General features: G+C 40.2%; 2 protein-coding genes across 2 annotated transcripts in view; one reads left to right on the top strand and one right to left on the bottom strand.

Annotated features, from left to right (window-relative positions):
• LOC145436036 (uncharacterized) overlaps positions 1 to 18,524 on the top strand; it is a 450,309-nt gene that overhangs the window by 185,164 nt on the left and 246,621 nt on the right. The window lies entirely within an intron of this gene.
• LOC145436037 (uncharacterized) overlaps positions 1 to 18,524 on the bottom strand; it is a 50,888-nt gene that overhangs the window by 9,552 nt on the left and 22,812 nt on the right. Inside the window, exons 3-9 of the mRNA XM_080313327.1 lie at positions 16,725 to 17,552; positions 16,086 to 16,117; positions 15,942 to 16,025; positions 14,562 to 14,627; positions 14,382 to 14,492; positions 6,924 to 6,960; positions 6,770 to 6,858 (exon numbers count right to left, since the gene is read on the bottom strand). Of these exons, the coding sequence (XP_080169453.1) occupies positions 6,770 to 6,858; positions 6,924 to 6,960; positions 14,382 to 14,492; positions 14,562 to 14,627; positions 15,942 to 16,025; positions 16,086 to 16,117; positions 16,725 to 17,552 (1,247 nt within the window). The remainder of the gene's footprint in view (positions 1 to 6,769; positions 6,859 to 6,923; positions 6,961 to 14,381; positions 14,493 to 14,561; positions 14,628 to 15,941; positions 16,026 to 16,085; positions 16,118 to 16,724; positions 17,553 to 18,524) is intronic.

The following is an 18,524-nucleotide window of genomic DNA, read 5'->3' as shown; positions in this document are numbered from 1 at the left end:
CCACCTCGGAACGACTCGCAATATCATCGTTCCGTCCTACTGGCAACTGAAACTCAGATCAACAATAGTTAGCGTTCACACAAAACAAAGAAATAAAATACATAATTTAACCAGCACAAAAGCGTTACAACAGCGACATTAAAGGTCAATTCGCTAGCAATAACATATTATCCTCAACCACAAATGAAAACTATAGTATTAAACAGCCCAAAAGCGGTACAACCGTGACATTACAGATCACACGCATGCAATCACAACAAATTAATGAAAATGTATAATAAAGAGCAACAAAAACTAGAAAATGCAATGCAATACATAGACGAAACCAGTCTATATGCCCTGACGAAAGCCATCAACGTGTATGCAAGGTCAACACCATAATTCCTCCAGCAATCATGCTTCAAAACCCACGGAACATGCTATTCACTGTCATTCACTTACTTCTTCTACTTTCTCATCATTACTGTTAACCCGTCCAGCGGGAACAGCAATCCTTTTTTCCTACCTACCAAATCCGTGTTGCTCGTACGTCTACGTAACAACAGAGGGCTTAAGACAATCCAACAACCATTCTACAGTGACCATTTCAAATATGACGCAAAGTTCCGTGAAGCATAAGCGGGCCTACACGAGCCTCACATTTTGATGTCCGCGCATATTACTACAACGCATACTTTAGCAACGAGCTTCGGTGACCCCACCTTACATTCTACGACGGGAGTCACAACATGATGCAGCAATCCTGCATTTACATAACATATCAATGCATAAGGCACGCTCTTCACTACGCATATCTTTACTCGACGCGATTTAATGCAACACGTAATCATTCAAATGTCTTGGTCAAACAATTCGTCTCCCTCTGGACGTATATTTTGGACTTGACTCGTCGAGAGTTCTGCCTTCATTACATGTTTGGGTCTTAGCGTTATCGGGCAAAATGGATTCATGCGCAGGATTGTCGTGATCGACATCAACAGGTAAGCATTCAGAGATACGCTCTCGGGACGCGCTACCAATACTACTCGGACAGTCGCTACCGCTGTCATCACAACTAGACGAAATTACATGTACGTCACCCGGATTTCCCGCGGAGTTTAGTTACCATATATTTGTGACGCAAATTCCGGACGCTCTTTAGCGCCCACTAGCGGATTTCGAAATGAGGTACGAGCACACTGTCGATCAATGTGACGTCACACAAACAAAGCTTTGTCTATCGACTAGAGATAGTCACGATCCGGTTCAGGAGTATGTGGTTGAGTGTTATAAGTTGTAACCAGCGCCGAAGTCACATTTTTTCAGCCCCCTCCCACCCAAATAAACACTGATCTTGGGCCCACCGTAGGATAATCGATGCAACTTCAGGGGGCTTACTATATGCATCTGGTCGTTAAATGATTTGAAGGAATAATTTCAACAAAATTAGTTGTTCCTTATGCTACTATATAATTTTGATCCTCTCTCCGCCAACATGATCAGAGTCAGCGGTATAGCTGGTGGAGGACGATGACTTCGAAAATGCAAGGAGCGTAATGATACATCGCTGAGTCATTTTCATGTCACACCGATATTTTTCGGTATAATGCTGGTGCGCACTGCACCACTGAGCTTGTAAACATTACAGATCCGGTGGTTTCCAACCTTTCATGGTCGCGACTCCATTTCCAAATTAAATATGTTCCGTGGCCCAGCTCAAAATTCGATGAGTTGATTACTAATTAAAGGTCGGCTGCACATTTGTCCAAAAGGTTGGCACATTTTTCCATACTTACACATGGCCTATTTTGGAAGCTGATTACGTTGAACATCTTCGAGAACTGCAGAATAAAGGCAAAATATCCCCAGGTTTTGAACCACTATCTCTGAATAAAGCATCGAAACGGCGCAAACCGACTCTATGAATATACCGTTATCTTGTAATTGCGATTACAATTAGGCATATTTTTGGAAATGAATGTTATTTTTATTTAATTTTGATCGCAGATTTCGCGAGGATGGTAGTCCCCATAGTAACACCAATACATAAGATACAAAATAGCACCCAGCGCGAAAAAAATTTCATGTATCATAAATCTGCCCCAAAATAATATCGTTTATGCTGATTTACGAAAATATTATGAGCTTACTTTAAGCCTTCAAAATTCCGGACAATTAGGCATATTTTTGAAATTCCTCCCGGACGCAGTTTTAACAGTGAAATTCCGGACATGTCCGGGAAATTCCGGACGTATGGCAACCCTAGTTTAGTACCACTCTGTCCGCATCAACGGGCGGAAACTGCCGAACGAAATCGTCGAACACGTCGTTATCTACATCAAATGGCGGAAAGTAACATCAGTCTGTTTATGCAGACTACTGAATTACAAATCAACAAAATTAGGCGATCAAAAAAAAACACAAACATCACTTAATACCTCAAAACAACACATACACGATATTACGGCAACATTAAAGGATACATTACATTGGGCATTCAGAAAACCGATAATATCACTCACACACGAACTAATTAGCAAGATACTGTCATGGGTATAAAAAAAATCGAATATTCACCTGCAATCATTTTATTCTAAATTGATATGAAACTTCCTAATTCATATCACGAAGCATTTAACATTGGTATATACCAACAGAACGAGAGTGTGCCCTATTTATTGTATTACATGCAAAGCAATGTTTGCAAATATCATGCACTACCGCGGTGCATATTTTCTCAATGATATACTCAACATAAGGGTATCGTCGTATGGCAGAGGCCTAATATCTCTTCACAAGGCTTGCAATATATCATTATTCATCACACATACATATCAAGCTATTCAGCTATTGGATGCATCATGGCATCGAATAAATAGGGTAGCCTTCATGCTACGGGTTTACCCGCACACTTCTCTTATCAAAACATTATGCTATATAAGCACCTGCGTCCTACCGCTGTCCACAGCGCAGGATTTGACTCGCAGGAAATGCGACCCCTACCTGGGTTTAGAAACCAATGATTGCAATTTACTTTACTACACTATACTTTGTCAATATCCCAATAACAGTAACTAACTAACGTCGTAGTGCAAGAGAATAAAATCGATCTACCTTACATTTTTCTAATCCGTGTGATGCATGCTTGGAGCACCACCGTCCGCAAATCTGCTAAACTTCTGCGATTTCCGAGCATTTCTGACACTGCAGACGCTGTCTTCATTATTTTCTTTTCTCTGGAGTGTTGATCGTCGAAAGCACGACCCCGCTGCATTTCTTCCTGGCAATAACGTCACGTCGTTTTCTCTGAATGGTCTTTCTTGCCGTTGTGCAAGGCGAATCTTTATATTGATCGTTTCCGTGGTCCGCCGGCCGGTCGGTCTTGATTAATTGAGCGTCGGAGGTCAACCATATAACGCAGAGCGAATGTTTGTAGTTGTATAATTGACTCCAGAAGGTTGCGTTTACATTTCGCTGCGTGTTTCTTCTTTTGACGGACCGGCGTAACCGCGCCGTACGGCCTTGTTGGCTGACGTACCACGACCTGTCTATTGCACACGTATTCGATGGATCACACTGACGAATATATTTTGTTTCTGTCTCCACGACTTGTAACTTTATTGAATCAATGTACGACGACGTAACAGTACTTCAAAATTTGTCAATCGAACAGAATGAATGAATATCTCTACGTGTTATTACCTACGTATATCTCTCATAGCCACGAGAGAGAGTATACATGCCCAAAACATCGTACGATTTCATATTTTGTTATCTACGTTCACACGACAAAATATACGACTCACAAAGGTCTTATCGAGTCTCAGTTCAGGGAATTACGTAAGGCTTACCAACTCCTTATTAACTATCATTAAAATGGCGTTATACCAATATATTTCGTTAAACCAATTTAAGGTTTGCAAATTTTTCGAAAATGGTATAGCAGTTTTAAGTAAAAAATCAGCAAATCACTCATACTTTATATGACTTATTTGGCATTTAGACACATTCAATTGTCTTCAAATTTGGGCTATTTACTGATTTAAGCATGCCTGCGTCATTTAAAAGCAACAGATTTCAAATACCTGCTCTACTTTTTCACCAAAATATTTTTCAATTTTCAAAGTTGATTTTCTCCCATTTCTAGTTTTTGGTAATATTGTGTCACAGGGACAAGAAATTTTGATATCAGAATACCTTCAATCCTGATCAAACTTGGCTCAGTACAAGCAGTAGGACTGTTCTACCTGCTAAGACTATTACTTTTGCTATAGGAGTTATAGTGAACTTTCTATGCTACTTATTATATGAATTTTATGATAAAAAATCGAAAATTCGGCACCGTACTAGTACCAAACAAATACTTCGTAAAAATTTTCGAAAAATCGGAAGTTTCACGCATTTCAGCAGGTGCTTAGAGGTCTCAGGACACTTTATAAAGCATTGCTTAGAATATCTCAGCATCCATCAATGAGACAGGCGTTTCCCCGTACTAACCGTCCGATTCACCAATCTCCCCCCAATTAGGGCCCAAGGAATCATTGTGAAATGCTGAAATTTTTACAGTATATAAAGTTGAGTATGAACAGCTTACAGACCAATTTTTGAGAATCTAGCATTTACTGTTAATAAAATATCGCAATTTGAAAATTTTGTGAGTCTAGCCGTACCTTAGGGCCTTCTGCAACAAAATCTTGCCCTAGTGATGGGAATACCGACAAGATAGCGTAATGGTTTCTTGATCGGTAGGTCGTGGGTTCGATCCCCGGCTGGCTCAGACCAAAGACCTGATTAGTAACACTGGTATCCATGAATTCCCTGCTTGGCGCTGATGCATTACTGGGATGGCATGGAGGGATGGTGCAAGACTTAGAAAGCCGTGCAAGGCTATATCTGCACCTTCCTTGTCAAGCGGCATATGCACATCATACACTCATGGTATGCATATGCACAGATCGTGTATATGTCTATCAGAGTTGGATCAATTGTAATTTGTAATTGAGCTGAATGTACTAATTACATTTTTTCATGTAATTGTAATTGTAATTGTAATTTGATCAAAATATTGCTCAATTACAGTCTCAATTACATTTTTATGAAAACCTGACAATCACAACATAAAATAATCATTTAATCAATCATTTATTCGTTGCACCAATGAAAATCCGGAACGTACCAGGATGACGACGAGGGGCATTAAGGCCTTATTAAACAGTCACCACATGTAATAATTAGCCTATTTACATCGGTGTTCTGTGCGTGCTGCGTAATAACTAGATAATTCCTTCACGCTAAACTGTTTCCAATACTTCAGTAGCAACAGAAAACTTTGTGAATTACAGTATAGGCTAAAGCAGTGGTTCTCAAACGGGGGGCGTGCTCCCTTGGGCGGCGTGAAAGCATCTGAACGGGGCGCGACGCTCCAGCGAACTGAAATCTTTTCCGCGCTTGACCCGACTCCCTTCGTTTTACGGTTATTGCTCGGTGTATAGTCTGAATTTCGTATTGGAGAATTCTCTCATCAACAGTCATAACCTTCCATTCCATCAAACTATATGTAAGGATTGCTAACTTTCTGGTTTCATTGTCTGCTATGGCGATAAGGGGAGCACGAAATATTCACTGTCATAAGGGAGGGCGTGTCGAAAAATGTTAGAGAACCAGTGGGCTTAACTAAATCTTAATATTTCAAAAATTGATGAACAGCAAATAAACTATTCTGAAACCTGTCGTAAACCATTTCCTACACCACGGCCAAAGTTTTTTTTTAAATCTCTGGCCAGTACAGAGGCTTGTTGCAACAATAGCAAAAAAAAAATAAGTTTCCAACCAAGGCTTCATCAAACTTGATCACGCATTTGTAAATGTTATCCCAATCTTAGCTCCAATCTTGGCCAAATTTACTCGGGCCAGAAACTTTTCGCACCCTAATGTTCATCAAATGCAATCTAACAGTTTCCGAGCAAGTGAAAAGAGGTTCTTTTCTTTTGCATTTATTTTAATTTTACGCACCTTATCGGTATCATCCTTATCGCTGACGCCTTACCAATTACATTTCATTATCCTGACCCAGCTCTGAGTAGCCTAATCGTTTGATTACATTTCATTGACTGTCCTGTAGCCCATTCGGTGTTAGTCGCTCAAACCTTTGGTTCTTAACAGTCGCTTGAAACATTTTTCTGTGCTTGTAGTTTGCAGTACTCATGATTAGGAATAGTTCGAATACGTTCGAGATTTTTTTAATTAAAGGGTATTCTACATATCAGGTATGAAACATGAATAGCTTGAGATTGTTGTTAATTACGTCGCTACGGTTGTCAAAGAACACCTCTTTCCTGAATCAATTGCCTGTTCTAAAGTAATTATAATTGTAATTATAATTGTAATTAATAACATGTTTAACAGTAATTGTAATTGTAATTTAATATTTTTAGCATTGAGTAATTGTAATTGTAATTGAATTAAAATATTGTAATTGATCCAACTCTGATGTCTATCATGAGTCGGTGTATATGCCGCAAAAACATCAAAGACAAAAATAAACTACCTCCTTTACTTTGCATACCGGTTTGATGAGTGAAAAGGAAAAGTACTGGTTTAGGAAACGAATATTCCATCTTAAAACTCTTGATGGAACTTGCATGATGCAAGTCAGCAATATGGACGGACTATACCATATCAGGACAGACGATACGTACACATTTATTTACATAATTTAATGTATATATTTACCGTTATTCAAAATATTAAGTAACCGCTTTCGTCCAATTATAGCAAAATGATTCCTCACCCGATCTAGTTCAGCTCTGTCACGTCGGTTTTCAAATATCAACAGGTCTTCGCAAAATTGCCTGTCGTCAGCACATGGATGTCCCACTCCTGTAAATTCAAAAGAACAGTCAAGCAAAAGACACCGCTTAAGTCAGTTAGTTCGCTTCTCTTACTTGACCCTTGTGCTTCCTGCACCACCTCTCCCGAATCCTGAAATCACAACACAGCATCTATGTTCTACGATGAAATATATCTATGAAGCGAACAATTATGAGAAAAGGCGGGACGGTATGTCCGTATGCTGCGTAGGCTATTTACTGGCATGTATGAAATGAAGAAGGCACAGTCAACCATTTGTACGCAATGCAGTTCTACAAAACTGGCGTGACATACGCGATTTCAAATCAGGCTGCATTATTTTCCTCTGTGGGACACATTTGTGCTGCGGGGCTCAGAATGCAATGATGACACTATTCTGTGACGATCATTTCGAATACCGGACAAATCTTTATGCAAGGTTTTGACCAAGCAGCAACGATCATTTTGGGCCAAGGTTTTATCACCTTTATCCAGTGTTTATCGCACCGCAACTTGGCCAAAGCCGAACGTAGTAAAAAAATTTATTTCGTCATATGTCCCAGCGTGGATGGAAAGGGAGGCCTCAAAATATCATTGCACACTCCTAGTTTAAAGCAGGGCTTTGGAGTAGCAGTAAATTTAAACTGCTCCAGCTCCGGCTCCGCAGCTCTCTTCTATCATACATTATCTCCGGCTCCAGCTCCGGAGCGGCATTATTACCACTGCTCCAGCTCTAGCTCCGGCTCCGGCTCCGAAATTATCGGATGGGCCTGTCTATATCAGGGGTGGCCAACCCGCGGGCCAAATGTGGCCCGCGAGAGGGTTTGGCGTGGCTCGCGAGGTAATTTCCTATTATATTATCAAAAATGAATTGCTCAGATTGTGAACTCGCAATGCCAACCAAAAATTACAATTCTGGCTGCGACACTTGGGATGTTGATGACTAAAATATCAGTTCCGACGCATTGGCAGATCCAGGGTCCAGTCACATTTTCAATAAATCGTAGTACATTACAATAAACTAAAATAGTAGCGAAATTTTTCTTCACGCTTCGCGTGTTCAATTGTCACACGATTTTTTGCTTGGTAGCCTACCCCCTACTGAAAATGAAAAAAAAAACGCTTAATTTACCCGATTGAGTCTAACTATATTCGCAATTACGGGAGAAAGTCTTTTTGCGTTTGCGCTCGCATAAAGATCGTCGACGGTGAAATGTAGGCACAACATGATAGTCGCATATTATCGCAGTAGGGGTCTCAGCTTTCCCGTGGCCACTTACTGGCCACAGATTTTTTTGTGGCCGGCCACGAATATCTCGTGGCCGGCCATGAAACTGCGTTGTCTCGTGGCCGGCCACAGTAAATTTCATGGCCGGCCATAAGAATTCATTGTGGCCGGCCACGAGTTCATGGCCAGTTCGTGATTTTCGCATATCTAGTTGGATCAAAATCGGCCCTTTGCATCCAATTTGACAATAGTCAAGTAGATCTTCTTCATTTGCAACGAACTTGCTGGCGGCAAGGTTTGTATAGACGACTTCCACTATTATCGCACGTACCTAAGTTACATTACCACTTTATTGAGTAGTTTAGGGATGGGTTCAAAATTTGCACAGCTTTACACGCGTTTACCTTCTGTAGAAATGAATTCAATTCCCACTGACTATTGAAAAAGTACTTTGAGGCGGTGCGTTGTAAACTAACACCGAAACATACGTTCCTTGAACTTCCTAGAATCTAGATAAATATTTGATAGAGTAATGTATGAGCGTACATCTTATTGCTCGGTCGTCTTTACATTAAAACTGGTGTCCACACAGCTTCCACGCCAGGCGATCAACGCAATGGGATTGTGTGGAAAGATAAAACCGTGGTACAGACTCGATAGCCTTGCAGTTTCTTCGCATCTCTATCGCCCAAGCCCATTAATGACGCAAACGTAGATAACCTGACTCCCTGCCCCCTTTCCTTTTCTACATAAAGAAACCGGCATATTTTGCTACAAAAAGTTTGTTTATTCCGTTACCAATTTCACAAAATCTGAAGCAATTGAAGATATGATTACAGTCATTCACAATTCATATACAAGTAGTTGCATGAATGCAATATGTCCAATACATGCTTTTCACAGAAAACACCCAGGGGCACGAGAGATCAGATGCACTTTACACGGCTGTAAGTATTTGCACTGCATTCAAATGTCGAATTATAATGAACGATTGGGACTTCTGTGTCATCAAGATTGTTCCCTAAACATTGATTGGGGAACATTCCATTGTTCTCTGCATCAACCACAAATATCATGCCTATTGGCCAATTCGCAGGCTTGGCATAGACATTTTTCATCGATCGATGGCGCTGCATTTTATGTCGCATCGATCGATCGTGCTGCATTAGATGACGCAAAGTATCTGGAGTTATCTATTATTGTAACAGTAATTTAATTATATAGCAGGCACATTTACGTCCTATGCCCACCACATCGGTTAGCAGCTTGATCTAACAACGACTTGCGATACAAAACGATCCTTGCACCCAAGTAATCAAGTATCCTCTGGCTTACATGGCATCGGTAGTGACTGCGACATGTATCTCATTCGTACATTATTTGTTTCAACCTGGAAGAACGGCACCTAGGTGGATATACATACAAATTATATAGGATCGGAAACGTGACCAAAATCAAATTTGTGGGAGCAAAGCCCCACATTTTACCAATATTACAGTTAGGTTAGGTTACATCGTTGCCTTTATTCATACATCTACAGCACATCTGCAGTGTGTCAAGTTCAAGTGCTGCTACAGCATAGAAATATTCATAGATTCATCGACACAATTCTCATCGTGCAAATGAGTGCAAGCTCCATTGATGTTGAGGATCTTGAACGTCGTATGTATTGTATAGCAGTACGATAATCAAATATGTATATAACCGTATATCGCGGACTCATCATAGACCTGATACAGAAAGGAAGGATTGTATCAGCCTGGCATGATCCAATTCACAGCTATTCAGCTATACGAAGAATAACAAACTATGGAATTGTTTGCAACTACATGTCCTCTATACCGATGGAAAGACATATCAGATCGGGGGAAGCACCGGCCACAGCGAGCTGCGAGCTGCTCTGTGGCCGGCCACAGAATGTTATGTGGATTTCACAGCTTTTCTGGAACTTGAAAGAGTATTTTCCACATATTCTTGGTTCTTTGATTCCCTAATTGTTTCTTTCGGGTACTTTAATTACGGTATTTAGTATTTAAAACAAGAAAACAGTTAAATGACCGCATATTGACCGATCCAGTATCTCGATGAAACATAGATTATATTCAAGGATGTATATAGTCGAAAAAATCTGCAGTGAAGTAAGACAAATTTCCAGTACAGTATTGTATTATTCATAAACTCATCAGGGCAATCCACGAAAGATTTTAAACTGCCCCTGCCCTACATCCTTAAACTACATGATCAGATATATATGTATCACTTATTCGCATCGCAGACTCATCATAAACGATAAACATAGTTGAAATATGAAGGACATTATCATCATCACATTGTTTAATGGTAGGTTTGCATAATTACAAAATAAAACGAACTCTACAATCGAATCCAACTGCACAATGCACATTGCACATCTTACGGTTGAAAATCAATATCAGAATGGGGGAAGCACCGGCCACAGCGAGCTCCGAGCTGTTCTGTGGCCGGCCACAGAATGACATGTGAATTTCACAGCTTTTGGGGAACTTATAGGGATTTTCTGACAGATATCTGGTATACATTGTTTTTTTCAAGTCTATGCAGCTGCATACGATTAGCTGTGACGAGTGTCAGCCGAATATTTAGGTCTATTTCTATAAAAAAAAAAGATACAAATCAACACTTACCAGTTACCAGTTTTGATAATGTCTTCATCGCTTCTAGCTTTCTATACCATTATTTCCTGTTTCATTTAGCGGATATCCCCCTTTTTAATGCATTCTTTACATCATTTTGTGTGTTTTTAATTGATATATAGAGACTATTACAGATCGTTTCATCTTCTGCATATCGTTTCATTGTATCGCTATTCGTCCGGTATTTCGGGAGAAAATGCATATAAACTGAGCTAAACTCTCGCTCTCACCTAGTTCTATTTACTGTACGCCCATAATAGAACATAATTGATCATGCATTTGACCACGATTGGGCCACGTACAGTACTTATCATCAATACTAACTTGATATATTGCAGCCGGCCATGAAATTTGCCTATGGCCGGCCATGAAATTTAGTCATGGCCGGCCATGAGAATGAGTTTGACATGGCCGGCCACGGAAATTTCATGGCCGGCCATACCGAAATTTCATGGCCGGCCATGAAAATCACCATGGCCGGCCACGGAATATCTGTGGCCGGCCACGAAATTATCCGTGGCCAGTAAGTGGCCACGGGAATGCTGAAAGTCCGTCTCTATTATCGGGGACCTTCGATATCGATGTGACCAGACGCCGAATAGTCGTGTCCTTGCAGACTGAGCCTAACGGGCGGTATACAATAGACCCGCAATACTCAAGTAATAATATTATTCACCTAGTTTATTATAAACTTAAAAAATTTTACCCGCTTGGCGTGGCTAGTGGACCGCACACTCGTTCGTCAATTGCACGTGCCCCTTTGCCCGTGCCCCTTTAGCCGAAAAGATTGGCCATTCTTGGTCTATATAGATTACTAATCTACCCATAGGTTAGGTATCTATAGTAATCTAGAGTCTCTCAGCCGTCAGTAACATTCGATGTAGCTACGATGACATCTAGGTACCGCGGTGCCGGCTTGTGACGTCATACTGAATAGTTGTTGTCGACAACATCATAGTTACACTAGAACGCACTTTACTATATGACATCGCTTATGCGTACTCAAATATTAAAAAATATCGGGTGCGGCAGTTACGGCCGTGTTCTTTCTCAATCCCTCTACCCTGCTCGAGTAGGCTATTTTCCGCGCAAGTCAGACCATTCCAGAGAAACAAATGTTGGATAAATCTTATCGTGACCACATACCAATTAATGTAATATAATGGTCGGCACCAGTGGCGGCTCGTCCTATAGGGCAACTGGGGCATTGCCCCACCTAAAATTCTGTTCAATAACAATTCTTCACCATTTATAGACGCACACCTATCTATATAAACCGAAATCACAGCGAAAATCGTATACTTCTTGTCCTTTCGCTTGTAAATGCCCATATATAGCGAAGTCTCTGCAAAAATCGAATTCTCTTCTGTGTTTTCGCTTTGCGAATGCCTAGCCGGGGCTTGCCCCGGTAGCGCTCATAACAAGCTTTCACTGTTTATTCTCTCAAAGCCGCGCACAATAAAGAAACGGTGATTTACTCTCTCCTATTCATAAAATTACCGAGCAACCGGGGCACGATAGCTCTGTGCCCTTAAGGTGTGATGTAACAATCGTATCTATAGCTGAACTCTGTTACCGTCATATGCGTTTAATCGACCTTTGCTGGTATAGGTCGATTTTAATGGGGTTTCACACCATGAAAACTCTTGAAACTTGTTATGTCATGTCGTGATGGTGGTATTTAACACTGCCCCAAGTTTCAGGGTTTCTACTTAAAGTTTAGGGTAGTAATTCCGTTTCTGAAGTTGAGTGTGTGCTGATCCGTCATGTATCGCAAACAGATTTTACTCAAAAGCCGGTATTGGTATCCATTGGTTTTGACGATGTTCAATACTGAGATCGGTTATGACATTTGGCACGGTAAGTCCTAATGTTAGTATCGAACGCTGTACCAAGTTTTAAGTTTGTCACTGAACTGTGTTAGTGGTAATTTCGTTTCCTAATTCGAGTGAGAGCTGACTCGTCATTTATCGCTAACAGATTATACGCAAAGCCGGTATTGGTCTCTATTGATTTTAACGATGCTCCTTACCTAGATCCGTCATAAGCTTTTGTAAGGTATGTCTTGATTTTAGTATCGAACGCTGTGCCAAGTCTCAAGGTTGACACTCAATGATTAGGGAAGTAATTTCGTTATCAAGGTCGAGTATGGTAAAGATGTGCTCCGATCTGACACTTTAGCCTACAACACATTGCGGATTTCACGCAAAAGCCGGTATATCTGCGGTACGTTAACTGAGATGATGATATCATTCTCAGTTTGCATTCAAATATTTACTTTGATATTATATTCTCCAATGTCAATTTCACCGTGAAATTGTGGCCTTCAAGCCATTTGCTTACAACCCCCTGTCAAGCGCGATAGGTACCGTATTTCGTTTTCGATGGCGGCTAACAGCTGATCACTTGATCAGCCTATTCCTCAGTAAAATTTACGCAAAATTCGGTGTTGGTCTGTTCGCATTAATTTTGACAGTGTACCATACCGAAAAGGGCCATGAGGCCACTTCTCGATAATGTCATGTAACAGTGTACCAAGTTTAAGGCTTTCATCCACGTATTTATTCGGTAATATATTTTCCAAAGGCGATTTCGCAGCAGACCTATAATACAGTAATAAAAACGTATGTGTCGTGTTACAGTCTCCAGTTTCAAGGCCAAAATCTCTTATGCTGTACCGACTACCGAGACCAAATTTCCGAGGCTGCTATTCTTAGTTCTTTAGAATGATGTTTTGGATTCAATAGGACAGGCCCAATCTATGAGATAACAATTGCGTATCTGTCCGAATTCGTTGACCTTTCCAACTAGGCTTACGCTATCTCTCGAGTTATAGTCATTTCCATTTCTGCAGATAATTAGTCAGGTCTAATGCGAACATGAGCCGTGTTGAATCTTTGTTCCGTACGCCGTTTACGCAGTTACCACACTTCAAGTCACAGCTCACCAGCGGACCTCTCGTGGCACATACGTTAAAATCACTGTTGCCGGGAAATTCATGTTACCGTACCATCATTAAGTTACTTGTTTACGTTGGAAAACGCCATTGTGACGTCATCTTGATAAAAAGTCACTTGCAGCCCTTGCCCCACCACCCGATATTGTCACGAGCCGCCACTGGTCGGCACACTCCATTGTATAGTAACCGCTTTGTCGTGTCCCCCTTATTGGCTTTAGTACTCTCACAGTGACCGAGTATATGTATATAAATCAAGCACAGGATATCTCGCGAAGCGTGGAGAAATTTCGTTGTTGCAGGAAAATGAGCAATCGCTTTGGGTGGTCGTGACCCAAATTCATACTTTTCTCGGGTAGCATCTTGCCAAAAATTGGCGAAATATCGTAGATCATTCTATTCAGTACTAAATACATTGGTTCGTTCGAAGCCTAAATCTCGATTTTGCCAACCCTTACCCTTACTCAATCATGCCAATATTACTTATAACACGGTGTCTAATGCATGCATTCAACACGTAAGTTACAAATACATTGCGATTAATTTATACTATTACTGTTTTATTTAAAGTGAGGGTATGAGAAAATTTCATGAAGTCGTAAAGAGAACGAGCACTAAAAGGGTTAATAAACACTGGTAAAATAGGGTTTAACTGATATTAATCAAATTTTCGAAATATATATTATTTTGTCCTCACCTGGTCATTTGACACTGGGACAGCTTTATCCAAACTATGATCCGCATTTTGTAGGTATACCGTGCAGATACGTGCGCTTGTTGCATTCCCGGAATTCGAAATATTTGTCTTCTGATACAATGAAAAAAATCATACCGGATCATTGTATAACTGATATAGGCTACTAAAAGCATTATTAACCAATTCAGGATTTTCATGCATCATCGTTGCCAGCGTTCTCTCACGTTCCCCAACGATACCTGTGACCTGCAAATAAGCATTGCAAACAAGTGGTAAGAAAGTAGTTCTGCGTGTGAGCCCCAGAAATTTAGAGGTTCACAATGACAAACGAACCTTGGTAGGTTTCTAATGTGTTAGAATTTGCAGCACAAAAAATCAACACTAAATGAGCATGCCCCTTGCCAATCTCGAAAGCTTTACTTGCTTTATTACAAAAGTTTGCACGAAATATTCAGCTTTTGTGAAAATTTAGTGACTCTCGGCTGCAACCTGCGAGCTTGACTCGCAATCACACATCATCAAGAACTAAATTCACTGCATGTAGCTAGTCAGTGAATGATGCTTATTCAACCAATCAACGAAGTTGATATAAAAAAATATACGGTATCGTTGTCTAATGTTAAAAATCTAGCTGGTGTACGGGATCCATCTTGATTTGATATGCTTTTTGTATCATAAAAAACTAAATCAGTGGGATTGGGGTGTTGGCTACTGCATAAATTGTTTATGGAGTAATATCCGTAGCAAGTATAGAAACTCTTTTTACACTCTGCTCAATATCAACGTAGGAATAGTCGGACGCCAAATATATTGTCCATCAAGGAGTAAGCTTATATTACCATGTTGTCCATCAAGGCGTAAGCTTATATTACCATGCCAGTCCTCGACGAAATTGTTGGCAAAGCGACGATAGATATTGATTTTATGGGATTATTATATCATTTGATCTTGCATTTGGTGACATTTAAGAAGTCAGCATGTACCTCCGCATTGTGGAATGATGTGTCTTGAGTATAGTCATTAAATATAGTGTACAATGTACATCATTATATCACTTCAGTATAAAGCTTAGGGATGGAATTGCTAGTTTTCACCCCGTGGAGTTCGAAAGGGAATATGCTTAATATTCAGCCAAGTACCGGTGAACGGCAGGAGTAACGGGTAGTCCTTCTCATTAATCGGTGCCGAGAAGCAGCTGTTGGTGTCTAGAAGGTCGGTGACCCCTGAAATAGGCCTAGGCAAATAATCGGTTTCAGTTACCAGCAGCATCTATCAATTGCACTTGGCTGTAATATTGACAGCCAATAAAAACTTGCATCCAGAGTACCATTTCAGCAATCTCCGCTGACGAGTGTACAACTATTATATTTCTTCAAGTAACTTCGAAAATAGAGATGGATATAGTTATACTAAAACATATTTCAATTCCTTTCTAGCATTCTTGATATTGTGAGAGTCCAACTGCAGCGGGGCACTATAAACTATAGTATCAGATACACAAATTGATTATAGCAAAACAGATCACACAGTAACAATATGATTAGGCTACACTCTACTTACAATTACAGAATCTTGCGACCTTCGTATGTTGTGTGAGGCTTCTTTGCAGCTATCACTTTTCATACTTGCACTGTGGATACCATCCTATTAAAACCATATCGGTGATCATGACTGAGCTAATATTGAATATATAATCTCACATACCTGATTTTCTTCAAAATGTTTCAGCTGAGAATCTGAATATAAAAAAGGAGAATTGCTCGTTATACAAAGGTCAGAAATCGGTTTTAGTCTCTCTATGTGGTCATAGAGTTTGATAGCAGTAATTTATTATTGATAGCTTCGCGAAACATTCATTACTCCAATCGGATTCCTTCCAAGCAGTGCTGTATCATGAATGGCACGTAGTTGATTGATACTCAAGCTAAGAGCTAGTGTGTGGCCCGCAGCAAATCATTAATCTATAATGGTTTGCCTTTGCATACCAAGTTTTTAATTGGGCTTAGTCTAATATGTGTAAGGAATTCTTATTCATTTTAGTTATGTCTTTACCAGCTGATACCTTAGTTCGAGCAGTGACTTGAATCAAGCGTCATGACAAGATACTTTCCAAATGCTGCCACTAACAAGAGCGCGAGGATTACTGGCAAGCTCACAGTACTCTGTTGATTATTATCAACTGTATGGGCTGCCTAGATTGTCACATCATGTTCCGGACTATGATGTATCAAAGGATAACTACGATTGCAGTGTACTTCAAGTTACAATTCCGAGTGGGTAGACGCTGCGGATCGCATAATCACATTCAGTAAGTATTCTTTTTAAATCAAGCATAGGTCACACCTTTGAAAAACGGCTCTTTAAGCATTTCTTTGGGTAGCGGACGATTTTTTGAATCATGGCTTAATAACTTCCGGATCAGACGAAGCAGCTGTTTTTGTTTCTTTGGGTATTGATGCATATTTTTTACCACACTTGACAGGTCGGGGTCTTCGTTCTTCATAATTTTTTCTCGGCGATATTCTGGAATTGGTCCATACGGATGTGTACCACAAGAGAAGAGCATGCTGAGAACTACGCCAATAGAAAATGAGTCCGAGCGGTAAGAATATCTTGGAGGTTTTTCATGGACCTCGGGAGCTTGATATCCTTCTGAGCCTGCCACTGGTTGACTGAGAATCACTGTAGTTTGTCCATCCTGGATCACTTTGCTCAGGCCAAAGTCTGAGATCAAGCAGTGGCCTTTTAATTGAATGAGAATATTTGATGGCTTGATATCGCGGTGTTGAATTTCATTGTCATGGATGAATGCAACTCCTTTTACAATTTGCTCGGCGTATGAAAAGCATTCATCGAAATTGAACTGCTCATTTTCATGCATGATGTCACTTAATGATTCTGGATATAGAGGCATTGATATATAAACATAAGGTAGCGTCTCTCCGTCCATCACTTTCGCATCATACACCTTAATGACATTTGGATGACCTTCCAGATTACGTAGAATTGATACTTCGTTGTAGCTTTCATTTCTAATCTCGGTGAAAAGGATGATTTTAATTGCAACTCTGGACCAGCATACTAGCTTTTGCCTTCCTTCATATACTTTTGCTCCTATTTTGAGTGGTTTGTTGTAGTCAATTTCCAAAGTATCGGTTAGTCGAGTCCAGCCTGAATTAAAGACTATTATTTTTACAAAAACAGAAATAATCAGTCGCAGCTATTGACTAGACTAGATGAAATAAGGTTGAAATATTGGATTATACTAAACCCTACAAAATTTCTCACATTGGTTTTGACTGTATTGACTGTGATTTTTACAACAACACAACTGCTCCCTTCAACACGCAAAGACGTGCTTCCTGCACTTCAACAAAGTAATGTAGTGTACGAATATAGGTGCCACTGTGATTGTGGCTACGTGGGAAGAACGTCAAGACGTCTGCAGGACCGCATAAACCAACATGTCCCCAGATTTATCAGAACACGTGCGTCACGCGATGTGAAAAGCTCACCCTTAACTCATCCACTTAAGATTGATGCTGATCGATCAAAGGCCATTAATTCTGCCATCGGCAAACATCTGTTGGATAATCCGATTTGTGCGAATAATTATCGAGACGACCGATTTCGAATCGTAGGTCGAGGTCGTTCACAATTCCATTTGTGTGCCTTGGAATCAACTTTTATCAAAATACACCAACCAAAACTCTGTCAACAAAAGGAGTTCGTGTATCACCTAAAAATAGTACATTGAACGTTCTCTCATTCGAAATTTCATGCTGGTGACGTCATATTTTGTGATACGATTGTTGATATACAATGTTCTTTCCAATTCTCTACTAGTTGCTGACGATTACCCCTGACGAGTGTCAGCCGAAAATATCCGGGTTCATTTCAATATGAATATACTATTTAATTGTATATTGAAGTTCTGTACCTCCAAGAAGCTCTTCAGTTATCATTGCGCTTCATCTGTCAGCATTAATTTTAATAGATGAAAACTAATGGATTATTATAGCAGTGATTCCAAACCGTGGTTACTAGAGCCCCAGTTGGTTCCCAGTTAGCATTCTTGCGGCTCTCATTGACGTTTGAAAATCACGCAAAAATATTTAAAGATGGATTATTACCATAAAAGTA

The sequence above is a fragment of the Botryllus schlosseri genome, chromosome 3 (genome assembly GCF_051294905.1).
Source record: "Botryllus schlosseri isolate E-star chromosome 3, Bs_hap1, whole genome shotgun sequence".
Lineage (NCBI taxonomy): Eukaryota > Metazoa > Chordata > Ascidiacea > Stolidobranchia > Styelidae > Botryllus > Botryllus schlosseri.
Note: the sequence above shows the minus strand (reverse complement) of the source record. Positions and strands in the feature narration are given on the sequence as shown.